The sequence below is a fragment of the Aythya marila genome (genome assembly GCF_965140915.1).
Source record: "Aythya marila genome assembly, chromosome: Z".
In the NCBI taxonomy this organism is placed as follows: Eukaryota; Metazoa; Chordata; class Aves; order Anseriformes; family Anatidae; genus Aythya; species Aythya marila.
This window is the reverse complement of record NC_139080.1, coordinates 72,992,009-73,015,117: the sequence shown is the minus strand read 5'-3', so window position 1 is coordinate 73,015,117 and position 23,109 is coordinate 72,992,009. Positions and strand designations below refer to the sequence as shown.

Below are 23,109 nucleotides of genomic sequence, written 5' to 3'. Positions count from 1 at the left end.
TGTCCATGTTGCAGACCTAGTTCATGTTTATTATGCTGGAGGCATTTAGAAGGCAGAAGGAAAAGAGAAGTAAATAAATTTCCAGAGGATCAGGCAGCTTTAAAGGCAGTGCAGTCCAGTGAACTTGCCTTTCATAAGACTAGCATTCTATGCTTAGTCACATAAATAATGTATTTGAACACTTGAAATTTGAGGTGGGAACACAGCCTTCTTAAACCTAATACACAGAAGCATTGTCATGTGGTTTTGAAGACAATGCTTTAGACAGCTGTCTCACTACAAAGAACACTGTCAAGTACTATGGGCAATTTAACTGGAAAAAATTGTGTAAGTTTTAAATGAGTGATTTGCTTTTTTATACATTTCATGTTCAAAGTACAAAAAATGTAATATATGCCATTGCATTGTTAAAATGTAGCAAGCACACTAATTCTTACCATATTGTAATCATGAATCACTTCCGCCACATCTGTATTGGTGTTAAGTATATCCACAACCTGAAATGAGATAGAATTCCAACCTGTTGGCACTCTTCTTTTTTTTTTTTTTTTTAATTATACACACAGAGAAAAGGAGCAACTTGCAAAACACTCATGAAAACACAACAGATATCTATTATTGCAAAAGGAAAAAAAATGATTTGTGAATCTGCATAGATTACACATAGTTTTCAGAAGTAATTCTCATTATATGTAGCTGTACAAACGCACAAACAATATGCAGCAGTCATTTCTTAAATGCAACTGCTTCTCCTATCTTTCTTGTTTTCTTTAGTTCCCATTTTTTCTTTCCCAGTATCTGAATAAACACAGTACTAACCAGTAAACTTTTAAACAGGAACATCGATAAAAAAAGATGTTGAATTTAAGCAAAAACAGGATGAAGTGAAGGAGACAAGGGAGTGTTCAGTATCAGAAGCTGATAGCAGCGTACCATGTTGTAGTCTGCTAGCTGACCTTGAAATTCTTTGATTTCACCAGCTAGAGCCTCTGCCCTAAACACAAAACAAGAAGCCAAAATTCAGACAGGAAGCATCATATAATAAAAATGAAATAACAACAACAAAAAAATATGTAATGATTCCCTGAAGTCTGTGAAAGGTGAAAACAGCCTAGAACAAAGTCTTGTGGCTGAGAAAGGTAACTTTGTATTAGCTGCGACACAGCTCACCTTTTTTCATATGACAAATAGACTGATTTCTCTTGCTTGTACATTTCTACTTCTTCCTGCAGCTTGCTAATTTCTGTTGTGAGTTCATTTGTTTTGCTCCTGCAAAAAATAAACAAAAGATTTACTGAAACTTAAATATACAGCTAAAACACAGCTAAAAAAGAAACAGCATTTTACTCTAAGTGATGTGCAGTAAGTATCTCTTTATCACAGAGTACCAAATTTCTGACAACTATTTCTGAGAAAAGCTAGAGAAATGAGGGGAAAAAATAAAGTGGTTCTATCACATAAAATTGTAAGAATAGCTGCCTGGCAGAGAAGGACCTGGGAGTATTGGCTAATAGTTGGCTGAATATGAGCCAGCAGTGTGCTCTGGTGGCCAAGAAGGCCAACGGCATCCTGGCTTGTATAAGAAGCAGTGTGGCCAGCAGGGCTAGGGAAGTGATTGTCCCCTGTATTCAGCTCTGGTGAGGCCGCACCTCGAGTACTGTGTTCAGTTTTGGGCCCCTCGCTACAAGAAGGACATCGAGGTGCTCGAGCGAGTCCAGAGAAGGGCGATGAAGCTGGTGAGGGGCCTGGAGAACAAGTCCTACGAGGAGCGGCTGAGGGAGCTGGGCTTGTTCAGCCTGGAGAAGAGGAGGTTCAGGGGTGACCTTATCGCTCTCTACAGGTACCTTAAAGGAGGCTGTAGCGAGGTGGGGGTTGGTCTGTTCTCCCACGTGCCTGGTGACAGGACGAGGGGGAATGGGCTTAAGTTGAGCCAGGGGAGTTTTAGGTTAGATGTTAGGAAGAACTTCTTTACTGAGAGCATCGGAATGGGCTGCCCAGGGAAATGGTTGAGTCACCATTCCTGGAGGTCTTTAAAAGACATTTAGATGTTGAACTTAGGGATATGGCTTAGTGGAGGACTTGTTAGTGTTAGGTCAGAGGTTGGACTAGGTGATCTTGGAGGTCTCTTCCAACCTAGACGATTCTGTGATTTTGTGAAATCATTAGAAAACCTCGACATGAAATAAAATGTTTTAATTAGCTTTTTGTTGCTTCTGGTGAAAGAGACATGAATCCTTCTCAGATGGACCAGAAAAAAAAAATCATCCACAATCTGTGGAAGGATGCTGTATCATCCCTGTATAGAACAACATCTTTTAGGATTGATTATTCAGTACTGCAATGTGGCCAACTGACAATGGAGCACATGTTTCAATGGAGCACATGTTTTTGTCATTGCCAACTGAATGCATAATTCAAGCAAACCACCTGAAGCATGCACTGAAAAAGTACTTAGTTCAAGATACTATGTCTTACAGTTGGAGCTATGCGACAGGTGCAAGTTCAAAATCACTGATGCTTCTGGAACTAACGCTGCAGGAGTGCATTTAACTTAACAAGACTAATAACAAAATGTCAAAGAAATCTTGTACTTGGACATAAGCATAAAATTCCTCTTCTACAAACTACCTGCAAAATGACCTTCTTATGTGTTATAACAGAACAGATTTCATTAACAGTGAACACCACTCATCCCATGCTATTATTAAGAATAGCTCTACCTTTATGCCAGAAAGGGAACAGAGCATGAAGCCTTCCACAATTTGAATGTATTTTTAAGACATACCTCAGCAGTCCAAGATAATACGTTTTATCCATTATCTGTCTCTGAGGACCTGACAAAGGAGAGTACGATGACAGTTCATTAGAAAGCAACACATTCTGATTAACTGCAAATTAGGAAAACAACATGCAGATTTTACAGGCAGAGACAGTAGATTTTACTTTGTTAAAACAAATGAAGGCAGAAATTCACTTTGGACTTTTATGAAAACAAACAGTATTTTTTTAGCTATTTGAATATTTACAATGCAACAAAGTATTTTAATTATTCTGTAGTGCTGGAAGAAGATAAAATGTATCCTGTTGTATTCTAATCTATTCTAATGATTTTTAAATAGATATAAAAATCATATAGGAAGCGTGGGCACAGAAAAGCCTTTGTCATCTCTAATGGCCAAAAAGAAAGGAGGGAGGATGCATTCATCTTCCTTTCCTTTCTGTTACATTTTGTAGTCACAGCTATTCACCCTGCAATTTATACAACTATGAAAAGTTTTCCTTTAAACCATAAATATTTCTCCAGAACTTTTTTAGACACTTTGATAGCTATTTTCAACAGAAAATACCTTTCATTCCAGTTTTCATTCCACTTAATCCTTGTTGTGTCACTGGGCGGTCTGCAACTTTAATCTGAGATGATAAAATTCCGCTAGCAGTTGAAGGACCACCACGAGAACCAGGTCTTGAGGTACTAGGAGGCATCTAGAAGAAAACAAACAGACAAACAAACAAAACCCAATGCTGAATTGTGATTTTATTACTCTTCTGTAATTGCCAAAGCTTGAGTCACTCTCTTAAACACTCCAAGCAGGAAACTTTTAGATTTACAGCTGTTCACGTAAACAAAGCTTCAGACAAACGTCTGCTGTAGAAAGGTACAAGATCACCTCTTGAAGTAAGAGATGACTGCGATTGCTGTGTTCCTTGTTCACCCTATGTGACATCAACACCAAGATCTCCCAGATGGAAGTCTCGATGGAAGAGTGCCCTTACCTCTCTCAGCCCAAATCACAAAACTCTCTCTGACTGGAAATCTTTCAACTCTTCCTGAGAAAATCTCTCTCCAGTCATGGAGATTAGATACCAAAGATACCAAAAAGATACCAAAAGAGATAGTGTAAAGATACCAAAGTTGACGTTCAATTTTTTATTTCTCTTTTTTTTTCTTTTTTTTTTTTTTTTTTTTTTTAAACATACCCCTGTTCCTATCCTGGTTGCTGATGGAGTCCGTGACGAAGAGGCCGGCCGTGCTGCCAGCCCCACTCCTGCTCTCGAAGAGGGCCGAGCTGCGGGCGGCCTGTGCCCACTGGCCATATTTTGTGGCGCTTGGGACCCCTCCCTGGAGAGCAGGAAACCAGGAGGGACGGGGAACAGCCCTTGCACGTGGAAAGCTGGCTTGGGGCGACCAGAGGCCGACTCGTTAAAGATTTAATTCTCCCCCCTCTCAATAGCTGAACAAACACCCTGCGGGACGCCTGGGGCACGGCACGGCACGGCACGGCACGGCCGGGCCCCTGGCCCCGCTGTCCCCGTCCCCTCAGCGGGCCGCCGCCATGCCGCGCACCGCCACGGGTCTCCCAGCAACGCCGCCAACACCCCCCCCACACTCCCCAACCAGACTACAACTCCCATGCTGCCTCGCGGCGGCGGCGCGGCCTCTTCCACCCTCCGCGCGCCGCTTTGCCTGCTGGAACTTATAGTTCCGCCTCCTCCCCGCCGCCGGCACGGCGGGCGGCTCCTCTTCCGGCGCGGAGCGCGGCGCGTTCCGGCAGTGGCGGCGGGCGGGGAGCTGCTGCGTCAGGGCCTCCGCCGCTCTCACGGCCATGGCGGGCGACGCCGGCGGCGCCTACCGGCTGCGCTGCTCGCTGCCCGGCCACCAGCAGGACGTGCGCGGCCTCGCCCGAGGCATCTTCCCCGACGGCGGCTTCGTCTCCGTCTCCCGCGACCGCACGGCGCGGCTCTGGGCTCCCGACGGGTGAGCGCTGCCCCCCCCCCCCCCCCCGGCGGACGCCGGCCGTTACTCGTGTGGTGGTGGTGGTGGAGGTGGAGGGGGGGGGGGAGGTCTCACAAATGCAGCTGCGTGTGGTGAAATTTTGGTTAAATGCCGAGCTGTACCTGGAGATGCGAAAGGGCTGTTTATCAGGGAGCGACGAGGCAAGGGGGAGCAGCTTTAAGCCGAAAGTTTGGTGTTTAGGGTGGGTGTGATGAAGCAATTCCCCGCCGTGGGGGGGGGTGAGGCGCCAGAACGTGCAGGGAAGCTGAGGGTGCCCCGTCCCTGGAGGTGCCCAACACCAGGTTGGGCTGGGCTGTCGGCTGCCTGGTCTGGTGGGAGGTGTCCCCCCCCCCCCATGGCAAGGGGTTGAAACTGGGTGGCCTTTGAGGTCCCTTCCAACCCAAACTGCGCTGTGATCCTGTGAAACTGGGGGCACAGTGTTTGCAACTGAGCAGTAAACAACAAAATGAAGTTATACCAGGATTCTGTGACTGGGGAAAAAAAAAAAAAAAAAAAAAAGTACGTGGAGAGCTTTAAATACTGCTTTTTGGTCTGGAATGCTGGAGTGCAGTTTTTCTCCAAGTTTTCATTCTTTCTAGGTCATCCAGAGTAGGCACGCTGCAAGGATAGTTACTAATTCAAGAGCTGGAATATAAAATGCCCGGTGTAGTTCAGTGCCTCAAAAAAAGTACTGTTTCTGTCATGACTCTCAACTGATTATTGCATATGTTTAGTCTTAACAGGGGTTTTACTGAAATGCACTGTATGCGTGGCCACTCAAATTTTGTATCTTGTGTGTGCATCATACCTCCAAGTGACCTCTATCCTCGTGGGCTGATTGCAACTGGTGGCAATGATCATAATATTTGCATTTTCACAGTTGACAGCACAGCTCCCCTTTACGTCCTTAAGGGTCATAAGAATGCAGGTATGTAGTAATATTTTTTTTGAGTTTATTATATAAACGTTAATGAGGTTCATTAGACAGGAAACGAAGTTATAAAACTGAATTGTAATTTCTTTGATACTTAATGTACCTAACTTTCTGATTATGGCGTGTGTAAAATAGCTTTTTTTATAATTTCATTTCACACAGTGACAGCTTGTCACAATGACTTCTGAGTTAACACTGATCGGTGTTTGAGCATTTGATGCATAAGTGATCACATGGCAATTCACAGAATGGTGGCCCTGTTGTCAAGGGTTGAAGCAGTTAATTTCATCTTCTCTGAAGTAAGATATATACACATATATAAAAATACACAGAAATAGAAGAAGCGAGCTTCCTAAATAAACAAATGTTCACTGCCCATTTCATTATCTAAATGGGGATCTCATATTAATTGGTGCTTTAAATATGTGGTGAAGCCTAAAAGGTCACTGCAGAAAGTTCATCTCTTTAGTCAGGTCAGTGCAGCGTGTGACATATTAAACCGATAACTTTTCTTGAGCCATCAAATAAAAGGTTGGGCAATTTTTACAGTAGCATGCTAAGTTTATTTTTTCATGAGCTGATCTAGTATTTTAAAGACTTTTGAACAGCATCATCTTGTAATTATGGGGTGTCAGAAGTAATCACTTCAAGACTGGAAGGTTTTGGATCTCTTTTACTATATTAAGTAAGGGCTCTTGAGACCAGCTTGAAAGTAACACAGCACCAAAAATTTCTGTCTCTGCATTATAAGCCTCTTGGGCTGCTCTGAGAAACAGGTAAAATGATACCAGAATAATGTCAGTGTGTCAGAAGGTATGGAATAATTTACACTCTATAAAAGGAAACCTAGGATGATTGAGTAGATAAAAGAATAGTTGGCATGTTCCCTCCAGAGGTGCAAAAGGGGATGAGGCATTATATGAGGTATGTTATTGATTCCATTACAAGAAAGTATTTGAGGCAATTCTTGCAGTAATGCAAAACATTCAAAAAAGGAAAATCAGATTACAGAGTCAAGAAACAAAAGGCCGTGCTTTCTTTTTTGAATTTTCAGATGGACAGTGAATTCTGTTTATGGCTTATATAGTTTTGTATACTTTGTATAGTTTTTATTGTTGTTACTTTGTATAGTTTTTATTGTGCTTTATTAGCACTATTCTTTTTCAGTTTTATAGCTCTGCATTAGTGGAGCATTTGCAAATCATATCCATGTTAAATAAATCTTCAAATGTTAGTACAGTTTCTCGGTGGTATGATTTTGCCATCCAAGAAGAAGAGTGAAGTATTTTTGGCATGAAGTCTTGTTCTGTGAGGACATAACCCGATAATGTTGATGAAATCTTGACTTTGTTGGTAATCTTAAATCTAAATCCTTGTATTAATAATTTTTCTTGATTATCTGTGCTGCTTGTCAACGTATTTTCTCTTGAGAAGAGATCAGGTACAGAAAGAAATTATGGAATATGAATGGTAAAAAGATTTGCAGTTTCCTCATCTGAAGTGAGGAGATTTTTAAGTGGTTCCTTTCTAGGTTGCTGTATCTCTACACTTAATCTTTCCCTGAACTCCTCGATGTTAGGTATGCTTTTAATACCAAGCAGAAGTCCTTAAATAATTAATTTAAAATTGCTAGCATAAGATTTGCTACAGTGCAAGAGACGTGTCATTGTTGATCTGAATGTTTATTCCAGTTTGCAGCCTTTCATCTGGAAAATTTGGCACATTATTAAGTGGATCATGGGATACAACAGCCAAAGTCTGGTTGCATGACAGATGTATGATGACATTACAGGTATGAAGTTCTTCTGCATGAATATAAAATACATACTGACTTTTACAAGTCTAACAATATTGTTGTCCTTATTTTATTTTATTTTTCAGGGTCACACAGCTGCAATATGGGCAGTGAAAATACTGCCTGAACAGGGATTAATGTTGACCGGTTCAGCTGACAAAACCATAAAGCTGTGGAAGGCAGGCAGATGTGAAAGAACATTCACTGGTAAATATTGTTGCAGTTAGTAGTTTCATCAAGATTAACAAAAAAAACAAAGCAGAACAAAACAAAACAAACAAAAAAAAAACAAAAACAAACAAAAAACTCGAAGCCTTATGTAAATTGAACCATTTTTAGGCAGAATTTCTAAAGTATCTCAGGTTGCCTGGAAATCACATCCCTTCTATAAGCATTGTACTTCTTATTTCCACAAGATATTAAGCAATGAATTGCTTTTTTTTTTTTTTTTTTTTTTTTTTTTTTTTTTTTGAGTGCTTCCATAATGAAAATTGGTTATCAGTATATATAGGTGTGTGAAATGGTATGCTGCTGGTAATGGAAAGAAAAGCACCATTAAAAGTTTTCCTTTCTTTTACAAAGGACATGAAGATTGTGTGAGAGGGTTAGCCATTCTCAGTGAAATGGAATTCCTTTCCTGTGCTAATGATGCTAGTGTTCGAAGGTGGCAGATCTCTGGCAAGTGTCTGCAGGTGTATTATGGACATACAAATTATATATACAGCATATCTGTTTTCCCTCATTGTAAAGGTAAGTTTATTTTTTGAGATTTAGCCCATATCGTTCCAAAATAAAATGGCAGATGAGGCATTCAGTAGTTCAATGGAGCTGCCATAACCAAAGAACTCGGGTAGTGTTTCATTCACTTTTTTATTTTTTTTCTTTTTGTGTAAGTAATAAGAAATTTCTGTGATTGACAGAAAATCATGTCTCTGGCAGACTTGCTCTTTGAGGTGAGATGAAAGGTCCTAGATTAAACCTAATTATAAAGCTCAAGTGAAACTTTGGCAAACAAATGGACAAAATACCATCTGGGTTGCCACTTGTATTTCAGCACTGTTTCAGGGTGTTAAAATGGTTTGTGTGGCTTAGCAGTTTGACGTAATACAAATTTCAATACTTGCACAGGAAGTTTTCAAAGTAGTTTATAAATAGTTTAGTTCAGGGATTTTCTCTATATGCCTTATGCGTTTGTTTTTAGAGCTAGAGGTTTGGAGGTTCAGAACTGGCTGTCGCAGATGGTTGCAGAAGAAATTCTAAGTCAGTGACCTTTGTGTAGTGTATGCGTACAAATGGACTTGCACATTTGTTCGGAGGGTAAAGTGAATGTGTAGGTATGACATGTGTACATCATAAATCTCTTCCGTCTTGAAACCCCTCGTAGAGGAGATGCCTGAAGTTCGATCTCTGCTTTTGAGAATGCCTTATGCATGTTTCCTGAACTGTGGTACTCTGGAAGTGCAGTGTAAGACAAAATAATGATAGTTCCCAAGTTTTTTGTTTAAACAATTTGAAGGAGGAGGTGATCTTTTGTCACAGACAATTTTGTTCCCTGTCTGGCTGCTCAGTCTGCAATTTATGCACTTCTTTTTTTTTTTTTTGAGAAGATAGCTCTGCAGTGGCTTTCTTTTAGCTCTCTTCTTGTGATTGAGAGAAGTATTGAATTGTAGAAAAGTTCTTTTGCTATTTTAATTTTTAGATACTAAGTTGTAAAAAGGCATCTACTATCATAATACACGAAAATACATTTTAAAAGCTTTTTTATTTTTTCCTTTGCAGATTTTGTAACTACTGGAGAGGACAGATCTCTTAGAATATGGAAACAAGGGGAATGTGCTCAAACAATCAGACTCCCAGCTCAGTCTGTGTGGTGCTGCTGTGTGTTGGATAATGGTGACATTGTAGTTGGTGCAAGGTATCCAGGTTTTATTCCCAGTACATTTTCAAATCTAAATTTGCAAAACTCTGGGTGAAATTTTGTGCATCACTTTGATTTTCATTTCTGATTATATTTGAAAATACAGTTATGAAAGTGTGTGTGGGGATTAAATTTAAGTATGTGCTATAATTCAGCCAAAAAGTCATTCTTATGGTATTGAATTACACAGTTAAAGAGTAAGTTCCTTGGTAATGTGGTAAACTATGAGTAGACTGAGAATAGACTTGCAGATACTGTATAAAGAACACATTTGATAGGCGTATCCTAATTTGACTTTAAAGCTGTACTACAGATTGGGTTTCACGTTACCCATGTAAGTCTTCCTATGGGCTTTTTTTAGCATGAGGGCAAATTCTTTTTATAAAAAAAAAATGCAGAGGGTTATTAGAAGTAATGATGGTTTCTCATGACATGGAAGTCACTATTAGAATGTATGTAATCATTTTGCCATTTAAAATAATATTTCTTTTTGAATGTTTTTGTCTCTCTTCAGTGATGGATTTGTACGGGTGTTTACAGAGTCTTCGGAAAGAACAGCGAGTGCTGAGGAGATTCAAGCTTTTGAAAATGAGCTTTCCCAAGCATCCATTGACCCTAAAACTGGCGATTTAGGGGATATTAATGCTGAAGACCTTCCTGGAAAAGAACATCTTAAGGAACCTGGTAAGTTATGTTACCTCTGTTATGTCAGAGTTGCCTCTGGATCTTAGTTCTGAGGTACTGAAACTTTCCATAAATTCTGTGGTGGGGGGGAAGCTTTGACCATGTTCAGTAGAGTTACAAAAGAAAACAGCTCAATTTTGCTCTGCTTTCCTTTCATCTCCTCTTTTGGAGTCAAGACTAGTTTAAATATTTAGGTGTACGTGTCTGTATGTGTACATCTTAACATATACATGTGTGTTTTCTAGACTAAAGTGGCTAAAATACTTCTCTTACAAAATAACTTAGAAAAAACTCAGTTACAGGACACTGCAGTGTATTCAAGATGTTTTAGATCTATTATGCCACCTGTGTCAATAATAAAAGACAGTCATGTACTTTGCAAAAGGACTAGAATTTTTTTCCTAAGGAAAAGTAGACAAATACTATGCTTTAGCTTTCATCTTGAAGAACAGTTTGTCTTGATCAACTCACTTTAGAGTTTCTAGGTACTCAGGAAGTTACAGGGGATACAGTTGGAAGCATTGGTAGTTAAGATTACTCTTAAATAGACAAATATTTTTCCCCAGGTGAAATAACCTCATCCCTTGGCTCTGATCGGCAAGTGGTATAAATCTTAAAATTGAAGCTTCCCATCTTGTTAGACCATGGGAGAGAGTATCATCTTTCTTGCTTGTCACCTCCCTGGGAAAATGGTGAACTTTTGAAATACTTAAGGACTGCTTTCATGACTTAGTCTGGTGGCATATACCATTACTGTAACCATAAAATGCTATTCACAGAATTTCCACTCTTCTTGTTGTAACATGTAGTATCTAGTTTGATACTACATGTATCTAGTTTGATACGCTGTGACCTCAAATCCTGGTGAACCATCTTTTCATTCTTAAACTGGAGTGCTATTTAAGACATTATTTTTCTCCTCTAAAGTAAATCATACTCTTAGATTTCTTAAAACTGTTAAATATTCCTGTCTGCAGGAACAAGAGATGGACAGACACGGCTCATTAAAGACAATGGGAAAGTTGAAGCATATCAGTGGAGTGTTAGTGAAGGAAGATGGATAAAGATTGGTGATGTCGTTGGTTCTTCTGGAGCCACGCAACAAACGTCTGGAAAGGTTTTATTTGAAGGAAAGGTATATACAACCTTTAATAAGCTTTACTCCTTTCAACGTTAGATGTGTAATTTCACGTTTGAAAAAAAAAAAAATAATCCTGGTCTTTACTTAGCTAAAATGTAAATTAGGAAACAGGAATTTGTTGATACTTCTTTGTACGTCTTTGATCTATTAAAACTGAGAGGTAGAATTATGAATATTTTCTGTTTTACCTTTGAAATGCATTTTGTAAAACCAGCAAGCTAGCAGAAACAAATTATGTTGCAGAAAGGTCAACTGCCAGCTATTAAAGAAAGGGTCAAGATCTCTAGTATTTATTGTTAATACATTGTAAAGTTAGTTTTAACTGCCCTTCCAAAAGGAGAGAACCCTACAATGTAGAATGAGAGGTGCAAGGGTCACCTGAAATATTAGGTACCAGGCTTCATGTGACCCTTTTCTTTGTCTTTTGAGAGTAAAGACAGATAAAAAGTGAACATTTCCTGTAGTGACGTGTACACAGATCTGTCTTGTGCCACCACTTAAAAAATGCGTTTCAGAGACTAATTTTCTCTTGTATGCTTTAAAGAAGTCTTAGGATTTGGTTCTTTTTTAGTAGTAGAAGTGTTTGTTCTGGCCTGAAGTTTTTTTGAGGCATGTGATGACCCTGTACCTCTTTAGGCAGCCACAGCTGACCATGAGTGTTACGTGATGCATTTTGTTACTTCGTAATATATCTATACATACATTGTCATGATCTATTGTTCTAGCCTGCTTTTCCTGAGATACAGAATTCTGGGAAGTGTAAGGTGCAGCTTCAATGGCTTTTATTTCCAGCCTCTGTTGGAGACTGCTGTTGATACAATCTGCAAGTAGCGTTATTAATGTTTACAGGCTTAGCCCTGGGTCATTATTAGTCTGCGTGTGGTACATCTCTATGCCAAATGTGTTGACAAAGTTCTCATATGTTCTTGTTTTTATTCTACTTAAAGGAGTATGATTATGTTTTCACTATCGATGTAAATGAAAATGGACCTTCCTACAAACTGCCATACAACATAACTGATGATCCTTGGCTGACTGCATACAACTTCCTGCAAAAGAATGATCTAAATCCAATGTTTCTGGATCAGGTGGCCAAGTTTATTATGGACAACACTAAGGGACAAACACTGTTAAATACAAATACACAATTTTCAGATCCCTTTACAGGTAAAAATTTAAACTTCATGGTGCACAACTAAAAAGTTAAGTAACAAAGGGGTAAAGATGTGTACTGTAACATGTTATATTATGCACTGAGTTTCCCTGTAAGTATATTTCTTCACAAGGGTAGGGCATGAATGTGGCAGAATGTGTCAGAGTATTTTGTATGCTGTAGTGCAACTTGAAACCTATTATTGAATATTTGACTAGCAGCTTGGGTCATTTCACAAGCAGACTTCCAAGTCACAGAATGGCTGAGGTTGGAAAGCTGCCTTCTGGAGGCTGCCTGGTCTAACCCCCAAGCTCAGGCAGGACCACCTGGAGTCAGTTTTCCTGGTGCCTACTCAGTACCTCCAGCCTGGGAGACTCCACAGCTTCTCTGAGGAACCTCTTTCAGTGCTAAGTTACCTGAACAATGAGGAGGGATTTCCTGATGTTCTGACAGAACCTCCTGTGTTTCATTTCACTTCCATTGCCCCTTGTTCTGTCACTGGGCACCACTGAAAAGAGACTGACTTTGTCTTCTCTGCACACTTTCTCTAGCTATTTATATACATTGCTAAGACTCCACCTGAGCCTCCTCCAGGCTGAATAGTTCCGTCTTTCAAATCTTCCCTCATAAGAGAGATGGTTCAGCCATGATTCTCTTCATCATATTTGTGGCCCTTTGTTATACTCTCTGTTATGTCCATGTTTCTCTTACACCAGGGAGCCTAGAACTGGACACAACACTTCAAACATGGCCTTCTCAGTGCTGAGTAGAAGGGGGAAGAATTATCTGCCTCCTCCTGCTGGTAGTACTTCGCCTAACGCAGCCTGGGATACCATTAGCCTCCTTTGCAGTGTGGCCAGATCACGGGCTCATGTTCAACTTGGTGTCCATTTTCTGCCAACCTGCTTTCAGTAGTCCCTAGCACATACTGGTTCTTGGTGGTTGTTCCTCCCCGGGTATAGGACTTCTTGTCAAACTTAAAAGAGGTTTCTGTCAGCCCTTATATCCAGACTGTCCAGATCTCTCTGGATGGTAAAATAGCCCTCTGGAGAATCAGCCAATCCGCTCATTTTTGTGCAAACTTGCTGAGGATACACTCCACCACATCATCCAGATCATTAATGAAGATGTGAAACAAGATCGAATCCACTACTGGCATTTGGGGTACAGTGCTAGTTACTGGTTACCAGCTAGATGTCCTGCCACTGAATACCAGCTTCTGGGCACATCTATTCAGCCAGTTTTTAGTCCAACTCAGTCTGATCATCCAGATTTCAGTGTCCCAGTTCCTCAACTTCAACTTCCTGTATAGGACTTTCATGTCCTCAAATCATGGAGGGCATGGCACAGACAGATGTAACAAAAATGCAAAAACTTGTCAACTCTGTGAGATATTTGTCAGATCAAATCTTTCAACAAAATGCTAATCAGGCTGGTTGTATTTTTCAGCCTAGGCTCAGTTTCCCAATGTAAGAAAATCCAGCCTTTTATATTAGGGTAACAGGTAGCCAGATGCTGTTAAGGCAATGAAAGAAATACAAAAAATCAACTAGACAAAGGATGAAACTGAGTGAAATACATAAATGACCCTTTTTCAGACAGTGAATGAGAACTATAAAAAGTTAATTACCAGTTGAAATGTGCTAATTGATTACATCCTGTCTATTGTATTACAAAATAAACCAGATTTCAACCAGTTTTACCAAGTTGAAGGCAGGAACAAAAAGTGAAAATAATTCTAGATCTTACTCCTGCATTGAACTACAAATAAGAATACAGGCCGTTAGTCAGGTTCAAATGTATCTCATGGAACTGCAGTTGTATAAACTTATGCATATACCTTTGATTTGTCTGTGTCCAAATGCACAGTGTTTATATCCTAGAAAACAAAGTTTGGGCCCTGAAATTATTAGGAAGAATTTGTTCAATGTTGACAGAACTGTATGTGGAGGGGATTAAATTTGTCATAACACCACAGTAAGACATGAGACATACTTGATGTTTTTGGCTTCATTTCTGAGTTGCATCTGTTTGAAAATATTAGTACTTTAGTAACATCAAGCGGTGTATGTTTCACCAGGTGCTGGACGTTATGTTCCAGGCTCTTCATCTGGATCAAGTACGGTACCTGGGGCAGATCCATTTACAGGTAACGTAAAATTCATACCTCTTACTGAAATTTGTCTTGCCAGCATTTAAGGTATGTTACCACATTCAGTTGCCGTGTGTTCGGCTCCAGAGCCCTCTTTGTTGCAGTGCTCCCTTTGGGGCAGCTGTGTGGGATAGACTGGTTAGGTGGTCTCCACTGGTGTGAAAAACGTCAAAGCCTGTCCAGACCTGTTTAGTAGAGGAGAAAGCTCTCTGCTTGTCTGGTCTGCCTCGTGCCACTCTGTCCTTTACAGTAGAGGACTAAGTTCTCAAACCTTACGTTTTGTCATCTCTTATATGCATGACCAGCTTGGGATTGGCTATTTTCGTAGAGTTAGTTTTTTTTCTTTTTTTTTTTTTTTGTTTTGTTTTGTTTTGTTTTGTTTTTTGTTTTTATCCTATTACTCTTTTTATCTTATGTGGCTGTTACTGGTACCTTCCGTGCTAAATTTCAGATTCCAACCCTTCCTGTCTTTGCTAGTTAAAAGCCCTTCTCATAGTGATGAGCCTGTTTACAAAGACACACTATCTTTCTTAATAGTTTTTGCTCCTTGGAGAGGGTCCTGTAATCATAGACTTGTCCTTGGGGCTCTTTTGCTGCTTGATACTCTCCAGGTCTTTCATGGCATTATAATTGATGCCTGGGTGGAAGAGTAGCAGGGGTAAAAATTTGAAGGCCTGGCAAGCTGTGGCAGTCTCTGTGACTTTCTGGATCCTGGTTCCTAGCAAACAACCAACCTCTCAAGGTAACAGGTCACATCAGTAGATGGGTGCCTCCATACCCTGCAGAAGGAGGCTGCCCACCACTGCTTGCCTTTCCCATTTCTGCGGATATTAGGTGCAGTCTCAGCTGGCTCTGTTCTCAAACACCCTTTTGGGTGTTTGTCCTCAACACTGCCAGGGCACAGTGTCTGCTCTGCAGGTGCAGATCTACATATGGAGCAGAAGCCTTCCTGCTGTTGCCAAAAGCCACAGTATTCCCCATCTTGGCAGTCTTTCTCCATACCTCTCCCACTATGATCTCCAGCTGTCTTCTCCCTTGCATTTTGTGACTCGGGCTCTGTCTGCAGATACAAACACCTTGCCAGTCTCTTCTGAACTGATAGTTCACAGCCTTGTCACCTGTCCCTGCAGCTCCTTCACCTGAGGACTCAGCACCACATCCAAAACCCAGCTCCTTGAGGAGACGCTAACAGTACCCCAGGCAGAGGGAGAGGCCAGGCCTGGGCATCAGCACCCTCTGCCTGCACCAAGGGTTTTGGCAGCAGTGGTGCCAGGGAGCACGACAGAACGTCTCTCAGCAGTGGGTCACTTAGCTTGTGCGTGCTGCCACTGCCAGCACCATGCTTACACATGCATTCAGATAAAATCCTTAAATTTCAGGAAGAGTTGAAGGACTTCTTTTTAATTATCATAGAGCAAAATAACACCCTTAGTAGTGATATTTTAAAACTAGTGGCTGAAAGTGGGTATGTTACCTCTTTACCACTGGTGGTGTTTAAAAAGTCTAACCTCCCCATTCAGGTGCTGGTCGCTATGTTCCTGGTTCCGCGTCAAATGCAGTAGCCCCAATGGGTGGGGTTGATCCATATACAGGTAAGAAATGAGGCCTGTTTATAAAAAGCATCACTGATCTTTTTTTTTTTTCTTTTGACATGAATTCTATGCTGTTGCAAATTTATGTTTAATTAAGCATAATGAGCAGATTGAAACCAATTATTTTAGAAATTACTGAGAAAATAAGGGAAACAAAGCCTTTTACATGTAGGAATCAGAGAATCAGAATACCCTGAGTCAGAAGGACCCATTGTATCCACCTCCCATCTCATCCAAAAATAAAATCTGAGCACACTGTCCAAATGCTTCTTGAGCTCCAGAAGCTTGGTACTGTGACTGCTGCCCTGGGGAGCCCATCCCAGTGCCCGACCACCTCTGGGTGCAGACCCTTTCCCTAACCCCCAGCCTGTCCCTCCCCTGTCCCAGCTCCGTGCTGTTCCCTCAGGTCCTGTCGCTGTCCCCAGGGAACAGAGCTCAGCACCTGCCCCTCCGCTCCCCTTCTGTGGAAGCTGCAGACTCAGTCTCCTTGTCTCTAAGCTGAAAGCAAGTGACGCCAGAGGTCCTCATGCATCTTCCCCTCCAGTACCCTTCACCATCATTGTTACTCTCCTTTGGACACCATCTAGACATACTGGTAGGGTATTGTTCTATGTCAAACACTTTGATATGCTGTTGAACTTCTTTTATTTCCTTTATGTAGGAACGGGCGCTTACCAATCTGCTGCAGCAAAAGCTGAAAATATTTATTTCCCGAAGAAAGATGCTGTCACCTTTGACCAGGCCAATCCTACACAGATATTGGGTCAGTATTTTAATTTCAAGGATGGCTTTTTTGTTTTGTTTGAAGTGACTTAATTTTTGATCTTTTCAAAAAGCTCAATTATTTCCTATAGCTTTACTACTCATTCTCAGTTTTGACCTTTTAAAATTACATTAATTACTTTAAGGATTTGAAGGCTTAGGAATACAATTAATTTTCAGAAGAACTCCTATCTAATGCAGAATATAATTTCTTTTCCCCCGTTAGCTTATGTCTGCTGTTCCATGTCTTGTTTACCAAGCTGGAACACTGAGCATTTTTTTTCAGCTTCTGGATATGTGCATCATATGCAGTCTCTTTCTGGTTTTGCACATGAAAGTTTCAGTTCACTAGGTTGCCATACAGTGTGATCTAAGCTGTGTTAAAGTGAGGCATTCTGCAGTTTCACAGGTTCAGAGGGTCTCTTCTGTATTTAAGCAGAACATTCAGCATTACAGAAAAAGAAAATAGTGTATAGTAATACTACACACTTCTGATAAATGTTGCTGTTGCCTTCTATTTCTCCATCTTTCCCCATCTTTATTGCTATTCTACAGTCTCTTCTGTACTTCCCATAGCTATTCTACAGAATCTGTACCATTTGTCTTCAGTTTGTTTCACTGTGTTTCTGTGGAGTGCTTTAGTATGATTATGTATACTAGTTTGCATCCACAGTGCAGGAAAATACAGTACCTGCCCTGAATCTCCACATTAAAATTCTTTTACTAATCTTTTTTTCCATTTCTTCCTTCCTTCTCTCTGCTTTATATGCAGGACTTGAAAATGTTATAGGTAGTCTGATGAGTAAACTTAAGAACTGCTTTTTAAAAAACATATACCTTCACCTTTATCCAACTTCTTGCAGAGGACAGACTGCTGACTGTTTTTTCTATTGTCCTACATATTGTTCAGGATTCGTTTTCTATTTAAAAGTATTTGTCAGTCTTCAGTTGGTCATACCCTCTTTCTCTGTATTCTTTATGGTGGGCAGGGTTATGCTTGTTCAGGGTGATAAGAGATTCACAAACTTTTTTTTTTTTTTTTTTTAAATGAGGTTGTCACTAATAAAAAGATCTAGCCTCCTCCTAGTTTTGCTTACATTTTGCAGTAAAACTTTGTCCAGAACTTACTAAGAAGGAGAACTTCAAGAATGGTTGACTTTCATATTCTGTTGCAGCAAAGCAGCGACTTTTATTTAATCCCCAAAACATACTGCAATTGTTTCTTTCTGTTCGGTGTTCTTCAGAGATAATTAAGTATAGACCTAATGTGGTGGTTTGGTTTTTTTAGGCTTGAAATCTGATAACTACATTTACTGAGTTTCCTGCAGTCCTATAACAGTGCATGGTTAAATACATTTGTAAATATAGCTGGACAGGGCTAGATTTAATAGCTGTATGTTTTTTTCATAATGGGCAAACAGTTCACTTTTGTGCATGCTCTAAGACTCATTACATAAAGATGTACTAATGTAATATTGCCTGCTGGCATGTTTATTGATATGGCCCTCATCAATTCTGGAAGAACCACAATTGCCAGGTGCTCAATGCTGTACATTATAATACCACTTCCAAGACTTGGATTTTAATTTAGATTGAAGCTTGAATACATAACAAGGTGCAATCATATTTTGCGTGTGGCACTTAAGCAAATGAAACTACAAATACTGATCATACTATCCTGATACATTTGTTTCAATAGTTCGTTTCTACTCCCTAATAGTAAAGAGGAATCACATTTCAGTTTTGACAGCTATTGGTCTTAGGATGCTTTTCTGCATCTGTGCCTACACATAGGCTTAGATGCGAATATTGAAGCATAATGATTCAATATTGAAGAAGCTTTATAGCATCACCTGCTGTGATGATTAAACTTAGAAATATGATGAAATGATGAGAAGTAATGTTTCATTAAAGATTTTTAAACAATCTTAATAGTTGTAACTTCTTTTTGAAGTGTTTTGTAGCGTAGTATTTTATTGAAGATCTGGATTTGTTAAGCTGTAATGTCAGAAAACTGTACCTTTTTATTGGTCTTACAGGCAAACTAAAGGAACTTAATGGTACTGCAACTGAAGAACAAAAGCTTACAGAAGATGACTTGATAATGCTAGAAAAGTTATTGTCTGCAACATGTAACAGCTCTGCAGAAACGCCTACACCTCAACAGCTTCAAACGTTATGGAGAGCAGTTAACTGGCCAGAAGGTAGACACTTGAAATTATTTGTTTATATTGTTGTTTCATCGGTACTTCCACCATGAACCAGAACACTATTGCTGGCTGTTACAGTCTGTCTCCTAAAGTCTATAACCCAAACAGAACCCAGAAGAGGACATACAGTTATTTACAGAACAGAGAATTGGTAGTTAGCAGTCAGTTTGCTTTTGTTGGCACAACAGTAAAGATAAAAGAGACACCTGATATAAACATCGATTGCAGTTATTTCGTTAGTAGGAGCTTCCTCAAGACAGAGCTGTGAAACTTATTAGGAAATAGAGCAAAGAAGTGTAAAGTTGGAGTCCTAACTTGCTATCAAATGAGAGATTAAATTACAGAGGTAAGTTATAGGAAAAAGAAATATCTCAAATGTATATCTTGTTTAGTATGGTGGAAGTTGGAAGTTACTGAAGTTAGTTTATGTGGTCTGGATTACTGAAATAACACAAATGCAAGTGGAGGTGATTTGATTTAATAACATAACATTTTCAGTACTGATGGACCAGTTGGAAAGACTATTTTGTTTGTAAATATTCTGGAAAAACAGGATGCGTTGCATGTACGGATAGCTAAATATGCAGTTTAAAATGAACTGCTTTCTTAAAATTGAGGTTAAAAGTTTATTAACAGGAAGAATACTGTTTTTATTAAAAATTGCTGTTCATTGGATAACATTACTTAAGCTATATTCTGTAGCGCTGGGAACTGGTGGTGGCTAATGTCTTCATATCAGACTTTATATTGTACAAAGTCTTAATTCTCAACGTGCTGCATATCTGCAGGAAAAACTGCTCAGTGGGTAGCTCAGCAGGTTCAGCTTCCTAGCTATGTTTGTAAGCGTGGGATAGTGGTGGTAGCCATGAAGAGCCAAATATATTTGAAATTCAGAGAAGTTGAGAGGAACTGCTGAACAAACTATAAATTTAGGTTCCTTAATGATACCCAGCTGATCAGTTGAGAATATCTTTTATTTTTCTTTTAAGTTATATCCAACAGCTGAAGATAGCCTAAAAGCATCATTCTCCTGCAGACAGTTCGGTAGTTACACTAAACTGTAAGATATGGAGTGAGGACAAATTGATACGCTGCCTGTACAGGAATAATCAGTAACTGAGTTAAGTTTTGAGAAACGTTTTTGGATTAGTCACTATGCGTATTTTGTGTTCAGCATTTGCCTTCAGCGTTAGTGATCAGCTTTTAGGAAAGATTTCTAAGACTTGCTTGAAAAGATCTGTGTCAATCTGAAGGAGCATATTTTTTTTCTGTCATTATTGGAAGTATTAGTAGTATGGTTTGTCAGTGCGACCTTTTTATGACTTTTTGATAATTTGTGGTTTATCTGACTTTCTGCATGAAACTGTTACTGTCTGTTCTGAAAGCTAGGGATTTAAGAGTATCTCCAACAGAAATAAACTCACCAGCATGTTTGCACATAATGCAATTCTAATACTAAAACATTTTTTTTGTTTCTTAGATATTGTCTTTCCAGCTCTAGACATTCTTAGATTGTCTGTCAGGCATCCCACTGTGAATGCGAACTTCTGTGGTGAAAAGGATCATGTGCAATTTATCCGCCTTCTCCTCAAATTTCTGAACCCTGGAGGAAAGCAAGCAAACCAGCTGTTGACACTTAGAGCTCTTTGCAATTGCTTTGTCAACCAGGCAGGCCAGAAGCTTTTGATGGAACAGAGGGATGAAATAATGACACAAGCAATAGAAGTTGCATCAGGCAATAATAAGAATATCCACATTGCATTTGCCACACTGACGTTGAACTATGCTGTATGTTTACATAAAGTCAACAACACTGAGGGCAAAGTTCAATGTTTATCAGTAATCAACACAGTTATGGAAGTTGTTCAAGATCTTGAAGCTGTTTTTAGACTGCTTGTGGCTCTGGGGACGCTAATCAGTGATGATACAAATGCTGTGCAATTAGCTAAGTCTCTTGGAGTTGACTCCCAAATAAAAAAATATGCCTCTGTATCAGAACCGGCTAAAGTAAAGGAATGCTGTAGGTTTGTTCTTAATCTGCTGTAATCGTGTTAATTAGCACTTGGGAAATACAGTGTATGCAGAATATAACTGAGAAAATACTGTGGATGACTTGATTTGTTGTGAGTTACAGAGCAAATAAAACTTTTTACACTGTTTTTCATTTGACTGCTTTTCTGAAGTCTGCAGTGCACAGGATCTTTGCAGGAAGCCCTTCTGTTGTAGCTCAGATTGAAATAGATCTGCAAGTGCTTAAAGGTCATCTAGATGTGATCCAGTGATACCATCTCATCTGCACCCAAGCCAAGTTTCCCCAATTCAGTGTAAGGACTGTTTCTTGACCACGGTGTTTGGCACCAGAGAAGGAGCCCTGAGAGCTGTTAAGTTCAATGGTGCTCTTCATCACTTTATTAGTTAACACTGGCTGTATTAACTCTGGTCAAATATGCTAGTAAGGAAGTGGCATTCGTGTAATTTTCCATCATCTTTTTTCTACTTCCTTATAAAACCTAATAGGGCTCTTCCTGTATCTTTTTTTTTTTTTTTTTTCTAAACCTAGAAATAGGTGGCTTTTTGAGGGGTAGAACATTGAACTGATGTATAGACATAGTGCTTCAGTGATAAGTGAATATCTTGTTTGCAAAATTTCCTAAACCTCTACAAGTCTTTTACATGACTTCAGCTTTTAATGCACAAGAACATCTTACTAGTATAGCAACAGTCTTATTTTAAAGTATGGCAGAATATATTTAGACAATAAAAAATGGGTTATGTTGAGAGTGGGAGGGAAACTTAGGTGTATAGTACAGACAACTGTGGAAACTAGAAATGTGCAGTTTTATGAAGTAGCTTTAACGATACCTGTGGTGAGTTTGAAAAGGGGAGATATTTTACGGGTCTTCCAGCAGATCTAAGATGTTCACTTCGAAAAGGGGATATTATTTTTTACTAGTCATTCCAACTCTATCTGCTTAAAATTTAGTAAGATTACTAGTGACAATTTCTGTTTTCCTATGCATATTTTTGTGCCTGAAGGATTGAAAAACTGCATATATTACACTTTTGTTTAGGGTTAAGATAAAGCTAGGATGGTCAATGTTCCGCATGTCTCTTAAGAAAAATAAAAGATTTAAAATAAGTTGCATTTTATATAGACTCATGGATGGGAAACATGGAGAAATGGATAATTGTATCTGGCATATGAGCTCTTCATCACAATACTTGTCTGCATCAGCTGTGCCAGCTATGAAAGGTGTTGTGACCAAGAGCTTTTTTTCCCCTCAATCTCCACTAAAGTATATGAATTACTATGTTACTTCCAGCAAACCTTGTTTGCCGGATCTATATATACACATACTCAGCTCTGTAGTTGCACTCTTGTGTCATTACAGTTCTGACGGATTTTCAGATACATATCCTTGTCAACAGCCTTGATCATGGCCTTAGCCACCATTTTTCATGTTTGATCCATTGTGGGCTCAAGCGTGAGACACTCGACACTCCATGACATCATTCAGGATTTACAGTGCTTACCAATAGGGGGAAAAAAAAAAAAAAAAACGAAAAAAAAAAAAAAGATACCTTCCTAGGAAACTCTGAAGCTATCCTAAGAAACTATCTTCAGGAAATATTTCTGTGAAATGATGTGCCTGTCTGTTGAGTTTCGGTTGCCTGGTATACAATTGTTCTTGAAATTAGTTCTGACATATTGTGTGCTCTTTAACTGTGTTTGTACTTGTGCTATTCTAAGAAACCTATACTCATTTACCTTTTTGCTTCTGTTATTGTGGGATTACTCTGTTACTGATTACCTCTACGTGAAAATTGTCATGAATTTCCCAGACCAAAAATAATGTTTATGTTAATAAACATACTCTGGCAACTCCAACAACTGGTATATTAAGAGATGATACAAAATGCACTTAGATTTAATTTGCAGGGAAATGATTTGGCATAGCAGAAAATCCTTCACTGGGGGCTGCAGCAGTATGTA

At 39.5% G+C, this 23,109-nt stretch overlaps 2 protein-coding genes across 3 annotated transcripts in view; one reads left to right on the top strand and one right to left on the bottom strand.

Annotated features, from left to right (window-relative positions):
* Positions 1 to 4,326, bottom strand: part of IFT74 (intraflagellar transport 74) — a 42,258-nt gene extending 37,932 nt beyond the window's left edge. For both annotated transcript variants that reach the window (XM_082782916.1, XM_082782915.1), the window contains exons 1-6: positions 3,979 to 4,326; positions 3,348 to 3,483; positions 2,786 to 2,834; positions 1,171 to 1,269; positions 934 to 994; positions 438 to 497 (exon numbers count right to left, since the gene is read on the bottom strand). In XM_082782916.1, the coding sequence (XP_082639042.1) occupies positions 438 to 497; positions 934 to 994; positions 1,171 to 1,269; positions 2,786 to 2,834; positions 3,348 to 3,483; positions 3,979 to 4,095 (522 nt within the window). In that variant the 5' untranslated portion in view covers positions 4,096 to 4,326. The remainder of the gene's footprint in view (positions 1 to 437; positions 498 to 933; positions 995 to 1,170; positions 1,270 to 2,785; positions 2,835 to 3,347; positions 3,484 to 3,978) is intronic.
* Positions 4,327 to 4,516: 190 nt separating this feature from the next.
* On the top strand, positions 4,517 to 22,995 carry PLAA (phospholipase A2 activating protein). Its single transcript, XM_082783024.1, has 14 exons — positions 4,517 to 4,756; positions 5,509 to 5,702; positions 7,400 to 7,500; positions 7,590 to 7,710; positions 8,086 to 8,253; positions 9,283 to 9,418; positions 9,936 to 10,105; positions 11,083 to 11,240; positions 12,194 to 12,413; positions 14,480 to 14,548; positions 16,072 to 16,143; positions 16,805 to 16,906; positions 18,945 to 19,109; positions 20,596 to 22,995. The coding sequence occupies exons 1-14, from the start codon at positions 4,605 to 4,607 to the stop codon at positions 21,159 to 21,161; spliced, it is 2,394 nt and encodes a 797-aa protein (XP_082639150.1). The 5' UTR covers positions 4,517 to 4,604; the 3' UTR covers positions 21,162 to 22,995.
* Positions 22,996 to 23,109: the final 114 nt, after the last annotated feature.